At 52.9% G+C, this 14,143-nt stretch overlaps 1 protein-coding gene across 11 annotated transcripts in view; it reads left to right on the top strand.

Moving 5' to 3' along the window:
• The window catches only part of TNK2 (tyrosine kinase non receptor 2), a 37,884-nt gene that overhangs the window by 11,102 nt on the left and 12,639 nt on the right, over positions 1–14,143 (top strand). For 2 of the 11 annotated variants that reach the window (XM_084801477.1, XM_084801475.1), the window contains exons 1-5: positions 971–1,102; positions 7,082–7,262; positions 10,279–10,349; positions 12,138–12,359; positions 13,679–13,831. In XM_084801477.1, the coding sequence (XP_084657603.1) occupies positions 1,049–1,102; positions 7,082–7,262; positions 10,279–10,349; positions 12,138–12,359; positions 13,679–13,831 (681 nt within the window). In that variant the 5' untranslated portion in view covers positions 971–1,048. Of the gene's footprint in view, positions 1–968; positions 1,103–3,402; positions 3,718–7,081; positions 7,263–10,278; positions 10,350–12,137; positions 12,360–13,678; positions 13,832–14,143 lie in introns of those variants that run through there. The other 9 variants (XM_084801476.1, XM_084801471.1, XM_084801480.1 and 6 more) reach the window with 8 other exon arrangements.

The following is a 14,143-nucleotide window of genomic DNA, read 5'->3' as shown; positions in this document are numbered from 1 at the left end:
TGTGTGTGTGTGTGTGTGTGTGTGTGTGTGTGTGTGTGTGTGTGTGTGTGTGTGTGTGTGTGTGTGTGTGTGTGTGTGTTGCCTGAGGCTTGGAGGGATAGAGAAGCCGCTGCAGTAGCACTTCCTTGCTGGCTGGCCATAACTTCACCTCAGGGCTCAGAGAGGCAACCTTTTCCAACACGTGTTGGAGCGGCTTCTCCAAGCAGTCCGCACTCTCCAATTCTGAAGTCAAAAGAGTCTGGCCCCAGTACACCGGTCTGCTTAGCTCGCTCAGTCCCAGGAGGAAGGAGAGGTGAGGGCAATGGGATGGGATGAGTCTGTCAGCCTGCTGGAGTGCCGGGGGGAGTTTAGCTCTGGGTTGCCTAGCTTCCTTGACTTAGTGAGGAATGGGTTAGAATTTGTAGGCATGCCCAGCAGGTGGGCGCGGGAGAGATCTGGGAGTGGAGTAAGTGGGCGCTGAGACAAATGGAGGAAGATGTTTGACTCCTTGAGGTTGCTAATAGGGGCTTGGTGAAGTACGAGACAGGCTTCTGTGACTTCTTAGGTGACCCCTGAACTACTGAGTATTAAGTGTTCGGATCCCGGAGGTCCATGGGTGGCTCTGGACCTGGAGGCAGCCTGAGGTTCAGAGAAGCAGTGACTCAGAAAACGGAGGGGGTGGAGCCTGAGGTCTTCAATGGCTCCCCAAGGGTCGCAGCTGGCACTGCTTGCTGGTTGGCTGGCTGCCTGAGGGGCGAGGCTACACAGAGGCAAAGAGAAGCTGGGGAGGAGGTTGAGGGCGGGGGAGATGCCCGTAGGCGCAACCGGCGCAGAGGCTGTGATAACCTGCTGGTTGGAATTCAAGTAGGTGCCAGGATTGGAGCCTTTCCAGCCGAGGCGCTTTAGCAGCCCCTCCCCTCCTGAAGGATGCTCGAGGCCCGCCCCCCCCCTGGACGCAGGGCAGTGACGCTGCGGGTGCTGCCGCCGCCGCCGCCGGTGCCGCTGGAGGGGCGGGGGCTGCGAGCAGCACCGCTTTTCTCCCTGTCCCTACGGTGGGACTTTGGGCCCAATGGGGGAGAGATCTGCTTACCAGCGCCTGGCTGGGGGCGAGGAGGGACAGCAGGTAATGGGGATAGCGAGATACCTGGGACTCAGGCCTTGTCGTCTGCTCGTAATCTGAGGGCCCAGCTCTGCTCTCTGCAGTAGGAGCTTAGTAACTGAGTCCAGGGTACCTGTGCTTCCCCCCCCTTCCTCCCCATCCCATTGCCAACCCCTAGATCCCTGGGGCTAGGAGGAGACTGGGTGCAGAGTAGGGTGTGTGTGCGCAGGGTATGTCTGAGGTGATGGTGGTGGTGAATTATTGATGCTGGTATCTGTCTGACTGAGTGAGCATGGGTCTCTAGGGGCCTAAGTAAGCTGCCCTTTAGGCTTTCTGCAGTGCACGGTAGGAGCCTAGGAAACACAACTAGTATTCAGGTTCACTCTTTGGTGGGGAGAAGCTGTGTCATAGGCGGTCTCATTTATCGGCCCGTGGAGTATGTGTATCAGTCTAAATCTCCCTGTGTGCTTTGGAAAATGGCACGGTATTCACAGGGCTGCTTCCTTCCCCTTGGAGATCAAGCACTTCTTCCCCTAGCCGGGAGAGGGCAGTAGCTGGCAGGAAGAAAGAGGGTGTGCTCAGGAGTTGAGAGGCAGAAAGGTCAGGGCTGTTTTCCCAGGCGAGGAGGAGCAAGGAGGTCCCAGAAACTGACCTGGCTTCCTATATGTTGCTTCTCTTAAAGTCTCCCATAGCTGGATTTGGGGTAAGCTGCCAGGTCTTCTTAGACATCTGAGGGAAGGGTCAGACACGGGGTTCTGGTGGATTTGGGGCATGCTTTTCTGGGGTGGCTGGAGTTTTTAAATTGGCCATCCTAATTAGTCTCAGCTTGCAGTTGAGGTAATAAACACCAGGCTCCTGGGTTGGCTTCAGGTGGTGGCTGATGGACAGGCTGTCACCTTCTCCAGGCTGAGGGTGTGGTCAGCCAACCTGTGGAGAAAGGCAGTGTCCCCTGAATCCTCAGCCTGACCTTGCTTGCATGTCAGCGCTGACCTCAGTCCTCCCGCTGGCTATGTGCAGAGCCTGAAGAGGCTGGACACGGCAATCCACAATCTTTGTATAATGGCACTGGCGAAGAGTTATTGCTGGGAACAACCCCCTCCCCCATCACCAGAGTACAAAATGGCTATCCTTCCAGGTAGTGAGTTCAAACATGGGAAGAGATCCTGCAAAGAGAGTCTGGGACGCTGACTTCCCCAAAATGCTCCACCTCAGCTGCCTCCTTCGATAAGCCAGCTGTGACTCCCTGAGCTGGCAGCCAGCTGGATAGGGACAAGAGGGCAGTGTACAAGAAACAGGGGCTCCTTAGGCTGGGCAGGAGGAGGGAGGGAAGCTGAGATCTGGGGAGCAGAAGAGGACTTCCTGCAGCTGTCAGGTGTATCTGGGGGCTGTAGCGAGGGGGTGTAGAGCAGCTGGCACCCTTCAGGGGCACAGGGACCATTTGTCAGCTGTGAGACATAGGGGGCCCATAGGGGCTTGACGGGGTGCTTCCAGATGCTGTAAGCTGAGGCTGGTTATGTGTGTGTGGTGCTGTACAAGATACATATCCTACAGTGTGAGCTCCTACAGCACTGAGGTAGGAGCATCCCAGCAGAGGGCTTGGGGGCATGTTTGTTTATCTAGAGGGAGTTTCGGATCTTTGCTAGCTAATCTGGGGGAGTAGGCACCCTGGTTGTTGTGGCACAAGGCAATCCCAGGGGAGGGATGGAGATTCTCTCTCTCTCTCTCTCTCACACACACACCACACACACACCCCATCTTGGCTGGACTGTCCCACTCTGGCAGGCTGCCGGCCTCCTATTTCCGTCGGGCACCAGGGTAACAGGGCCACATTAGGGTCTGAGCCAGGAGACGCCCAGCCAAGGTTGGGACTGTGGGAAGGGGGGGTGTCTCTGAAGGATCTGCCTGCAGAATCCAGGAAAGACTGAATCCAAGCCCCCAACCCAGGCTTCATTCAATTCCCTGTAGACAAAGAAAAACCCTTATAGGGCCTTGTAGCCCCCTTTCCTGTGTGCTGTTTGATTCGCAGCCCCCACGCTGAGGTCCCAGGAGTTGTCTGCATCGGTGAGGGTTGCAGTGGAAGCCAGAGACAGGGAGCCTTGTGTATGGGGAGTCAGTAGGGCCAGTGCCAGGAAGAAGGGTGCCCCCCGCCATTCCTGCTGTCCTCTTGGCAGGGATTCAGAAAGGTCTTTTTTCAGCCAGTGTCAGAGCCGCTCAGCTGGAGAGGGAGGGAGGGAGGGAGGGAAGGAGTACAGGCGGGCAGTGGGGGAAGCCTGGGAGGAGGGCTGTAGCTGTGAGCTCTGCCCTGGAGACAGGACAGAGGACCCAGAGGATCCCAGCCAGGCTTGCAGCTTGCAGTGGAACAAAGCCACTGCTCCCTTCTTCGTCCCTGTTTCCTACTTGTGTGTGGGATTTGGGGGATTCCTAGGGCAGGCTCCCTCTACCCCCTGGACAGTTTCCTTCCTGGGCAGAACATCAAGCTCAGAGGCTTAGGCCCTTGCCTGCCCGCTGAGAGCGCTAGGCCATAGCTCCTGTGACTTGCTTAGGGTCTTCAGTTCGTGGAGATGCCAGCATCCCGTCGGTTCCCTGGCCTTGAGCTCTCCTTCCCTCTCCTAGCCAGACTACGGCGACATCTGTACACAGTGAGTAGGGGGCAGGAATTGGACTGGCTGTGGCTTAGGTTAGCCCCTCAGTGGCAGCACTGTACAGAGGAACAAGGAACAGGTATGACTGAGGAGCGCCTCCCTGAGGTGCGCGGGTTGGAGAGCTTTTTTTTATCTAGTTGCTGCATTCATCCTTGTGTGTCTGTGTGGTCAGTCTAGTGTGTGCTTATAGACAGGCCATGGACCTGCGTGTGTCACACACAGCTGGTGCAGATTCCACACCAGGCTCTGGGCCACACACAGAGAATTAGAGGCTATCTGAGCTGGGTCACTGTTCTACTGCTCTGCTCTTCACAGATGACAAACTTGGGCTGGAGGGGGACTTAGGGGAGGAGGTCACTCTGGACTAGAACCCCACCTGAGAGTCCTTTCTCTCCACCAGGATCCCCGTGTTCTCTCTCCCTCACAGCAGTCCTGTTCTGGGTTGGGGAGTAGGGAGGGCAGTGTCCAGCTGAGCAGGAAGGTTTGTTGGCTGGTCCATCAGGGAAGGGGAACAGGCTGGGCTGGGCTTACATCTAAGTAGCTTCAGGAGACAGCCAAGAAGCCCCTGACATTCCCTGAGCCCTCTCTGACTTTCAGGCTATGGCTTTGAGCTGTTATCTGGAGATAAGCCTGGAACCTGGGGCTTGAGGTGGTGGAAGAGAAGAAAAATAACCATGGCTGCTTGTCCCGATGGGGTCACTAGCCTTCACCTGGAAGCCCGGCCACACAGCCGGTGGGATCACTCTGCTCCAGGGCTAAGGCACTGAGTGGCGGAGCCCAGTCTAGTGACTGTCTTTCACTGAGCACTTGTGGGGTGTTTTCCTCTGGAGAGTGGTGCGCCCTGCCCGCGTAGCCCCCAAACATGTTGTTTGCAAGCAGATGGTTTTGCTGAGTATAAAAGAGTCAGTACAACTAAATGTAGTTTTTTCAATTTTACTTTATTATTTCGTGTATATGGGTGCTTTGCCTGCGTGTATGTCTGTGTACCATGTGTGTACAGTACCTGAGGAAGCCAGAAGAGGGAGTCAGATCACCTGGAACTGGGATTCCAGGTGATTTTGAGCAGCCATGTAAGTACTGGGAATCAGATCCAGGTCTTCTAGAAGAGCAGCGAGGGCTCTTAACCCCTGAGCCGTCTCTCCAGTCCTAGAACTACAGTTCTGAATATATTATTATTTTTGATGTCCTTCGCAAAAAAGTAATAGCAGTATTCCATATTAAGTATACGTAGAGTCGATAAACATGGTGCCAACTGTAATATTTGGAGAAATAAAAGGAAAATAGTTTATAACACTTTGAGTTTTGTCGAATACTGGGTGAAGCAGGACAGCCACGCGGCTCCAGCCTCAGCAGAGCCGCTGAGAGGTGTTTGGAGATAAACGTTTGTTCTTCAGCAGTGTTTTCACCCAGACAGTGAGCTTTTGCAGTCCTCCAAATAAAGTAGAATTTTACACAGTTCAAGGAAAATCCAGTTACGTTGAAACTACAACAGTGTTTTCTTGTTTAAATGTAAAATGGAATCTAAGTCTGCATCGTGTTTGTTCTAACGGTGTTCACCTGCACGAACTAAGCTGTGTGGAATTTGTATGTTCAGGTCTGTCCAGTGCGTTCAGAGTAACTGGTGTTCCTACCCCCTACCACCTGCTAAATGTCACTAGTCCTGACCAACCCCCCCCCCCCCACATACACTATGACAAACAAAAATACCTTCTGTCTGGAGGGTTGTACCGCCCTTAGGGGAGCCATTCAAATAAAGGGCTATTGCATGCTGTTTGGAAGCCGCTGGCCAGTCTAGCCCCCTGGCCCAGAGTCCTTGGTGGAAGGGCCAGGGTTTGAACCAGGGGTCTGTCACTCCTGCTTGTTACTCTTTGTGCTTCCCTGAGCTGCCTGGGAAAGTCTGAGCTCCTGGCATTGTGTTGGCAGGAGTGCTGGGAACGGTGGGGGCAGAAGGCTCAGCTGAGTCTGGGGAGGGTGCCTGTTTCTCTTACTGTGTGTGTTGAGCACGAGGGCAATCACCTGGCCCCTGACCAGGCAGCTGGCCCTTTCTCTTCACCTCTCCTCTTCCTCAGGAACGGAGTTGAGGTCAAAATCTGGTCTGGGCAACTTCTTTTCTTTTGGGGGAGGGGGCAGCGGGGATTCAAGACAGGATTTTTCTGTGTATCCTTGGCTGTCCTGGACTTGCTTTGTAGACGAGGCTGGCCTTGAACTCAAAGCAATACACCTGCCTCTGTCTCCTCAGTGCTAGGATTAAAGGCGTGTGCCACTATGTCCGGCTCTGGGCAAATTCTTGACTGAGAGATGTCTTTACCCAGATATAGATGGTTTTGGCTGTTTAGCTTTGAAGGTGATCCTGGCAAGGTGATCCTGGCAGGTCACTCAGCATTGGCTGATTGTGGCCTGCAGGTACATTTTGTTTTGTCAGTATAATTTGTTTATATATGTACTCACACACTTTTCAAAGTTGCACTGTTTGGAGTCACTTAAAAATTGAGAAAAGCGGGCATGGTGGCACATGCCTTTAATCCCAGCATAGGAGAGGGCATTGAGGTACCACGTGCATACATTGCCATCCCAAATATATTTTTATTTTATTTTATTTTTGTTTTTCGAGACAGGGTCTCTCTGTGTTAGCCTTGGCTGTCCTGGACTCACTTTGTAGACCAGGCTGGCCTCGAACTCATAGAGATCCGCCTGCCTCTGCCTCCTGAGTGCTGGGATTAAAGGCGTGCGCCACCATGCCTGGCCCAAATATATTTTTGAGGGTATGATTTCATAAGAATTTACACACCTGGTACTGCAGAACTGACAAGCTTTGGTTCTGGGCCTCAGTGTCTCATGACAGCTGTTTGCAGAACATGAATCTCCATTTCCTGGGATGTCTGAGAACCCTCCCAGTCCACACTTGCCCCTCTTGTTTTTGCCTTATGACCCTGCAGGCACCTGAGAGTCGCCCGTGGGGAAGGCCTGGCAGTGTTAGGCAGTGAGGATCTGATTGAGAGCTTTCTGTGGGGTCTGTTCTGATGAGGGGTGAAATCCAGTGAATGGATTTCAAAGGGCCATTGTGCCCCATACCAATTTTTAAATAAAGTTTTAGGAGTAAGATGACCGATACTATTAGTCTGTGTTTCAAAGGGACCGTGCTTCCCGGAGGTCCCCAGAGAGCACAGATTTGGGAGTATGACTTAATTCCTGATCGTTCTGGTCTGGGGCTCACCTCGGCTGCCCCCAAGTCAGCTTTTTTAGGTAGCAAGAAAGGGCTTTGAGTTCTCCAGGATGTGGGTGAGCCAAGGGCACCGGTGGTCAGGTCTCCTGCTACCTGGCCACGTGCCTTGGCCCCTCAGCTGTTCTCTGTTTTCCACAGAGGCTGGGGAGCAGCAGCATGCAGCCGGAGGAGGGAACGGGCTGGCTGTTGGAGCTGCTGTCCGAGGTGCAGCTACAGCAGTATTTCCTGAGGCTCCGCGATGACCTCAACATTACCCGCCTGTCCCACTTTGAGTATGTCAAGAACGAAGACCTGGAAAAGATTGGCATGGGCCGGCCCGGTAGGTGCCCCATGAACTGTGCTCTCTCGTCTAACCGTTTACCTCACGCATCTTCAGTGAGACCCAGCGCGTGAAGAATCCCTTTGTCATGGCAGCTGAGAACTTCGCCAGCCCCTGACCCAGAGCCCCTGAGATGAGTAGGAGGGGCACGAGCAGAGGTGCCGTCACAGGGTGCCCAGCAGTGGTTTGTAGTTGTAAGTGTGCCTCTGCCGTCACAGGATGCCCAGCAGTGGTTTGTAGTAAGTGTGCCTCTGCCGTCACAGGGTGCCCAGCAGTGGTTTGTAGTTGTAAGTGTGCCTCTGCTGTCACAGGGTGCCCAGCAGTGGTTTGTAGTTGTAAGTGTGCCTCTGCCGTCACAGGGTGCCCAGCAGTGGTTTGTAGTTGTAAGTGTGCCTCTGCCGTCACAGGATGCCCAGCAGTGGTTTGTAGTTGTAAGTGTGCCTCTGCCATCACAGGATGCCCAGCAGTGGTTTGTAGTTGTAAGTGTGCCTCTGCCGTCACAGGGTGCCCAGCAGTGGTTTGTAGTTGTAAGTGTGCCTCTGCCGTCACAGGATGCCCAGCAGTGGTTTGTAGTTGTAAGTGTGCCTCTGCCGTCACAGGATGCCCAGCAGTGGTTTGTAGTTGTAAGTGTGCCTCTGCCGTCACAGGATGCCCAGCAGTGGTTTGTAGTTGTAAGTGTGCCTCTGCCGTCACAGGGTGCCCAGCAGTGGTTTGTAGTTGTAAGTGTGCCTTGGAATCTGAGGAGAATGGAGCCTTAGAGCTGTGGCCGCTCAGAGTTACTTGCATATACTTTATTTTGCCTTCCTCCCCTAGTGTTGGACATTGGATTTCGGGTATTACTCGTGCTACCTGGGTGCTCTGCCAGTGAGAGCGTCCCAAGCCTGCCCCTACTCCCAACGCCCCCCTTTTAAAATATTTATTTATTATGAGAGCTCTGTTTTCACAAAACATACCAGAAGAGAAAATCAGATCCGGTTATAGGTGGTTGAGAGTCACCATGTGGTTGCTGGGAATTGAACTCAGGACCTCTGGAAGAGCAGCCAGTGCTCTTAACCTCTGAGCCATCTCTCCAGCCCCCAACTCCTTTTTAAAAAGAGACACTGGGAACTGAATCCAGGGCTTTCATGTGCTAGGCACGTGCTCCACAGCTGAGCTTTAGCTCCTGTTCTTTCTGCACGTTAGACGGACTCTCAGAAAGCTACCCTGGCTAGCCTTGAACCATCCGTTGCCCAAGCAGACCATGAACTTGACCTCCTCCTGTCTCGGCCTCCCTGGTAGCTGGGATTGCAGGCCTGCGCTAGCACGACTGCACCCTAGCCCTTCCCCCTTGTGTTTGATCGGGTACCTGTGGGATGTCTTTCCTGTGTCCTTCTGAAAGTGTAGAATTGTGAGGTAAATGCCAGGGAGAAGAGAAGACAACACACTCTCAAATGAGGCCGGAGAAGATGGCTCAGAGGTTAAAGCATGTGCTGCTCTCTTGTAGAGCACCTGAATTTTGTTTCCAACCCTGTAACTCCCGCTCCAGCGCGCTTGCTCTTCTGGTCTCCATGGGCACCTGCACACAGAAGACATGCACATACACACACACAAGTACATAGATAGAAGTTTAAAAATACCATGAAGAACATCTCTCAGATGGTTTGCTAACACACTGATACTTTTATCTTCCGTTTTCTTTCTAAACTAAAATTAGCATTTTCCATCTAGAATTGATATTGTTCTCCATAGAACATAAGAAATTTATCAGGGGCTCGGGGTGAAGCCAACTTGTTAAGTTGCTTACTTAGCCGGGCGTGGTGGCGCATGCCTTTAATCCTAGCACTTGGTAGGCAGAGGCAGGCGGATCTCTGTGAGTTCGAGGCCAGCCTGGTCTACAGGGCGAGTCCAGGACAGCCAGGGCTACACAGGGAAATCCTGTCTTGAAAAACCAAATAAAACCAATAACAAAATCAAACAAACAATAGTTGTTTTCTTAGTACTCATGAAGGGTTGGTTTTAGTTCTCAGCACCACAAACACCTTGGGAGGTGGAGACAGGAGGATCAGTAGCTCAAAGTCATCAACTACAAAGCAAATCCAGCCAGCCTGGGCTACAGTAGAGTGTCTAAAAAACAAAAACAAAGACAAAAAACAAAACAAAACAAAAAACAGAAAACCACAATGGGTAACCTTAGTGTGTTCAACTCAGAACAGCCGAATGTTTTACAAGCTAAAATAAAGGACACTAATTGACAGTACTTTTGGCTTGGGTAGTTAGGTGATTTCTGTCCTAGTTAGGGTCACCATTGCTGTGATGAAACACCATGACCAAAGCAGCTTGTGGAGGAAAAGGTTTATTTGGCTTACACTTCCACACCGCTGTTCATTGAAGGAAACCAGGACAGGAGCTCTCAGTAGGGCAGGAACCTGGAGGCAGGAGCTGATGCAGAGGCCATGGAGGGGTGCTGCTTACTGGCTTGCTTGGCCTGCTTGCTTATAGAACCCAGGACCACCAGCCCGGGAGGTGGCACCACTCACAATGGTCTGGGCCCTCCCCCATCAATCAATCACTAATTAAGAAAACACCCCACAGGCTTGTGTATAGCACAACCTTATAGGGGCTGTCTTTTCAGTTGAGGCGCCTTCTCTGATGTCAATGACTCTAGCTTGTGTCATGTTGGTATAAAACCAGCCAGGACAGTGTCTGATGTCAGTAGTGTAAGAACATGTTATGGAAAGTAAACCTTAATAGAATGGAGAACATTCTGTCGACTTCCTTACCTGGTTTGCCTACAGAGTTGGGGGGCAGAGGACTGGCACGACTGGGCCACCCCACCCAGTTTGAGAAGCACCCAGAGGTAGAATGCAGAGATTGGGTGGATGAAGTTCCTGGTTGGCTGGGCAACCCACCGGTCGGTGTCTTTGTGTTGAGTGGTGTCTAGTCGTGGGTCTACCCCAGGGACCGAGCAAGCCTGTGGGAGGACGTCAGCAGGCTTTTCATGACTTGACAGCCCTGGGTTCCTTTTCCCTCCTTGCAGGCCAGAGGCGGCTGTGGGAGGCTGTGAAGAGGAGGAAGGCCATGTGCAAACGCAAGTCGTGGATGAGCAAGGTGTGTGAGTAAGCATTGTGGGGGTGGAGGGACACCCCAAGGGCTGCTGGCAGGCCTAGGAACCTTCTTCTGTTCCCCAGAGGTAGTAATCTCACCCATCCCCTCACACTTTGTACAGACCTCCCTCCTCCAGGCTCTTATCTGGTAGGGCACTTGTGGAGCTGCCTGGCTAAGTGTCTGTGTCCGTCACAGATGGACACGTGAGAGGCCTGTGTGCAGTGAGGGTTTGTTTCACAGCCTCTCAGTGTGCGGGAGCAGGGACTTGTTGACAAGTGTTCCTTCCTTTGAGTGTCGGGCCAGTGTCCAGCATGGGGTAGTGGGGACTGTCTGGACAGCTTGCCTTGCTCTGCCCCCCTGCCCACGTGCTCCCACGTCCTCTGTCTTCAGGTCCCTCTGGCCATTGGCTATGCTGGCAGCTTCCTTCCCCGTAGCTCCCCCCACCCATCCTAATTTGGGTCTGTGGTGTTGTGAGTCCCAGGTCTGACTCAGTGGAACTTTGCCCATTGTCTGGAAGACAATGCAAGAGGAAGTGAGCCAGCCAGGGCCTCCCTCCACACTTGTGGCCCCAGAGCTAGGGTGGGGGTTGAGCAGGGCAGAACAGCTGGACAGGGATTGGGCAGTCGAGATTTCCTGGCTGCAGTCTGGCAAAGGGGCTGTCTCCTGAGACCCGTGGCCTTTTCTGGGGACACAGTCCTGGTCCTTTGCCCAGGTTTTAGCGAAGGGTGAGTGTGTTGGGACTGATTGACAGAAGAAGAGAAAAGCAATGTGGAGGTTTTGGATCTGTCCCCAGCTGACAGTCTCTGGGTGATCAGTGACCCTCTCTTTGGGAAAACCAGCATTGGCTCCATTACCCAGCCTACCTTGCAGGGCTGTGGGAAGGGTCCCTCCTGGCTGCAGTGGCTAAGGCAGACCTTGTAAGTTTGAATGCTACTGGCAAATGTTAGGAATTCTAATTACTAGGAGCAAAGGACAGCGTCCAAAAACAGTCCTCGGGTTTGAGCTGCCCCTTAGCACATGCAGGTGGGGCTGGCCAAGTCTTAGGGAGGGAAGTGACAAGAGTCTGTAGCCGGCAGCTTGAGCTTCGGCAGCCCCAGTGGAGGGGGCCAAGTCAGACTGCATGGCCAGGTCTGCTCATTCATGGTCCTTCTCTTCCTGTCTCTTGACCTTTGGCCCTTCCTTCTCAGCCTTTGGCTCTAGGCGCCCCTCCAGAAACCCAGCTGTCTTCCCAGGCCCTTCTCCAGCGAAGAGTGGCTTCATCTGGACCTCATACACATACATAACACACACCCATGGTTCAACCTCAGACTAAAATTATCTTCTCCCCTGGGCAGGATGAAGGGCAGCCGACTCCCCAGGGAGGGTAGAGACAGACAGCGCCAAATGGTTAACCCAGAGAAGGGGCCAGGGCTAAAAATGGACAGGGAGGTGTTTGGAGGGCCCCTCAGGCTCCTACCCTCTCTTTGTATGCTAGGGACAAGAGTCTGTGCTGTATAGGAGGTTCAGGAAGGGAAGGGTAGGAAGGGGTGGGGGTGGGGCAGGAGAGGTGTTATCTATAGGGCTTTGGGCTAGCTCTGTCTTCACAGACCAATTGGGGTCGCCTCAGCCACAAGCTGCATATTAATCTGTGGGCTCCCAGTTAGGGTATATAATGGAGGATGTGTGAGCCTTTAGCAAACTGCCCCCAGGCAGCCTGGCAAAGCCAGGAGCTGTCTGAGTTTTACCAGTAGGGCGGGGCTGAGTGACTCTGGGGCCCTGGGTTCCATCTGGCCCTTGGCCCTTTTCAAACAGGTGTTCAGTGGAAAGCGGCTGGAGGCTGAGTTCCCTCCTCATCACTCTCAGAACACCTTCCGGAAGCCCTCGCCCACCCCAGGGGGCCTGGCAGGGGAGGGGACCCTGCAGAGCCTCACCTGCCTCATCGGGGAGAAGGACCTGCGCCTCCTGGAGAAGCTGGGAGATGGCTCCTTTGGCGTGGTGCGCAGGGGTGAATGGGACGCTCCTGCGGGGAAGACGGTGAGCTCGCCGGTGGGCGCTTCTCCCCTGTCAGGAGACAGCTATCTAGGGATAGGTTGTACAGGCACTTTTGAGCTATGTTCAGGGTTTTTTAAAATATTTATTTATTACATATATAGTGTTCTGCCTCCATATACACCTGCTCGTCAGAAGAGATCTAATTATAGATGGCTGTGAGCCACCATGTGGTTGCTGGGAATTGAACTCAGGACCCCTGGAAGAGCAGACGGTGCTCTTAACCTCTGAGCCATCTCTCCAGCCCTATGTTCAGGTTTTACTAAGCACAGTGGCTTCTTTTTTCAAGTCTACGTATAGAATGCTTACTATGAAAGACTGGGCATGGAAAAATGAAGAAAACCCAGTGGTCTGCAGTTCCGATGCTCAGCTGGGCACCCCCATCCCGCAGGTGTTCTGTGGAGTTGATTGAAGATACTGTTTCGTTCTGAGACAGCATCTCAGTGGGTAAACCAGGATGTCTTTGAACCTGCTGTGCCAGGGTCTTCGGTCTTCTTTGTTTCTTCATGGTAGTGGATTAGCCTTGAAGCAAGTGCTGTACCACCAAGCCATGTCTCTAGCACTAAGACATAATCTTGATTTTTTTTTTTTTTGCTTTTTTGAGACAGGGTTTCTCTGTGAAGCTTTGGCTAGCTAGACCAGGCTGGCCTCAAACTCTTGGAGATCTGCCTGCCCCTGCCTCCTGCTTTCTTAGATTAAAGACATTTACAACCATGCCTTTTTTAGCCAGTTTTGATTCTTTTTTTCAGTCATAGCCTTTTTTCCTCTTAATTGTATTTTTAAAAAACTTCCATATTTATACACACACACACACACACACACACACACACACACTGGCAGAGAGAGAGGGAGAGAGAATGAACAAGTGAATGAATACTGATTTTTAAATATACGTATGGGCCAGAAGCACTTCCCAGATAGTACCCCCCAGGATCTGCCAAGCCCTGGCCGCTCAGCAGCCCCTTTCTAAGGGAAGCTGCTGTTGCTGCCTATGGTTCTATAGATTACGGCATCATAGTCAGACTGTGTTACAGTTTGTCTTCATAGTGCTCTTCTCTTGATTTACCATCACTGCTAATTTTGGATCTTTCCCAGAAAGAGGAGGTCTGCGTTTAATGACCTTTAGAGGTCAGTGAGCTGCTGTTCCCATGCAGGGGACACAGTATGTAAGCTCTGAGGGCATGCTCACCCGCTCAGGCCAACAGGTCTGAGACAAGGACCTTTGCATTGAGTTGGAAGGAGCAGTTAGCTCAGTGTTGGGGACCATGAAAGACCTAACTCCCTGCTAACCCTGCTCTGGGCAGGTGAGTGTGGCCGTGAAGTGCCTGAAACCCGATGTGCTGAGCCAGCCAGAGGCCATGGATGACTTCATCCGGGAGGTCAACGCCATGCACTCACTTGACCACCGAAACCTCATTCGCTTGTATGGCGTGGTGCTCACCCCACCTATGAAGATGGTGAGTGCTTGGGTGCGGGGAGGGTCAGAAAGCAGCCTGCAGGTTCTAGGCCCCCAGGCGAGCTCTTCCTCCTGCGGCCGCCCGCCATGTGTGGCAAAGGGGTTTATTAGGGCCCTGCCTGGTACTGCCATCTTTAGATTTTTCCAGAGCACATTGGCAAGGAGTTGTAGCCTGACCTCTTTGGGGTGCTTCTCTCTGCGGCTCAGATTCTTGGGGGTGGCTGAAGGGACAGGCCTGGAATGCTGTAGGACTCGTGGTGGCTCTCAGCACACAGGTCAGGAAGGACTGTAGCTGTGGCTGACCTCCAGAAGG

The sequence above is a fragment of the Acomys minous genome, assembly GCF_964271855.1.
Source record: "Acomys minous genome assembly, chromosome: 11".
NCBI classification, from domain to species: domain Eukaryota; kingdom Metazoa; phylum Chordata; class Mammalia; order Rodentia; family Muridae; genus Acomys; species Acomys minous.
Note: the sequence above shows the minus strand (reverse complement) of the source record. Positions and strands in the feature narration are given on the sequence as shown.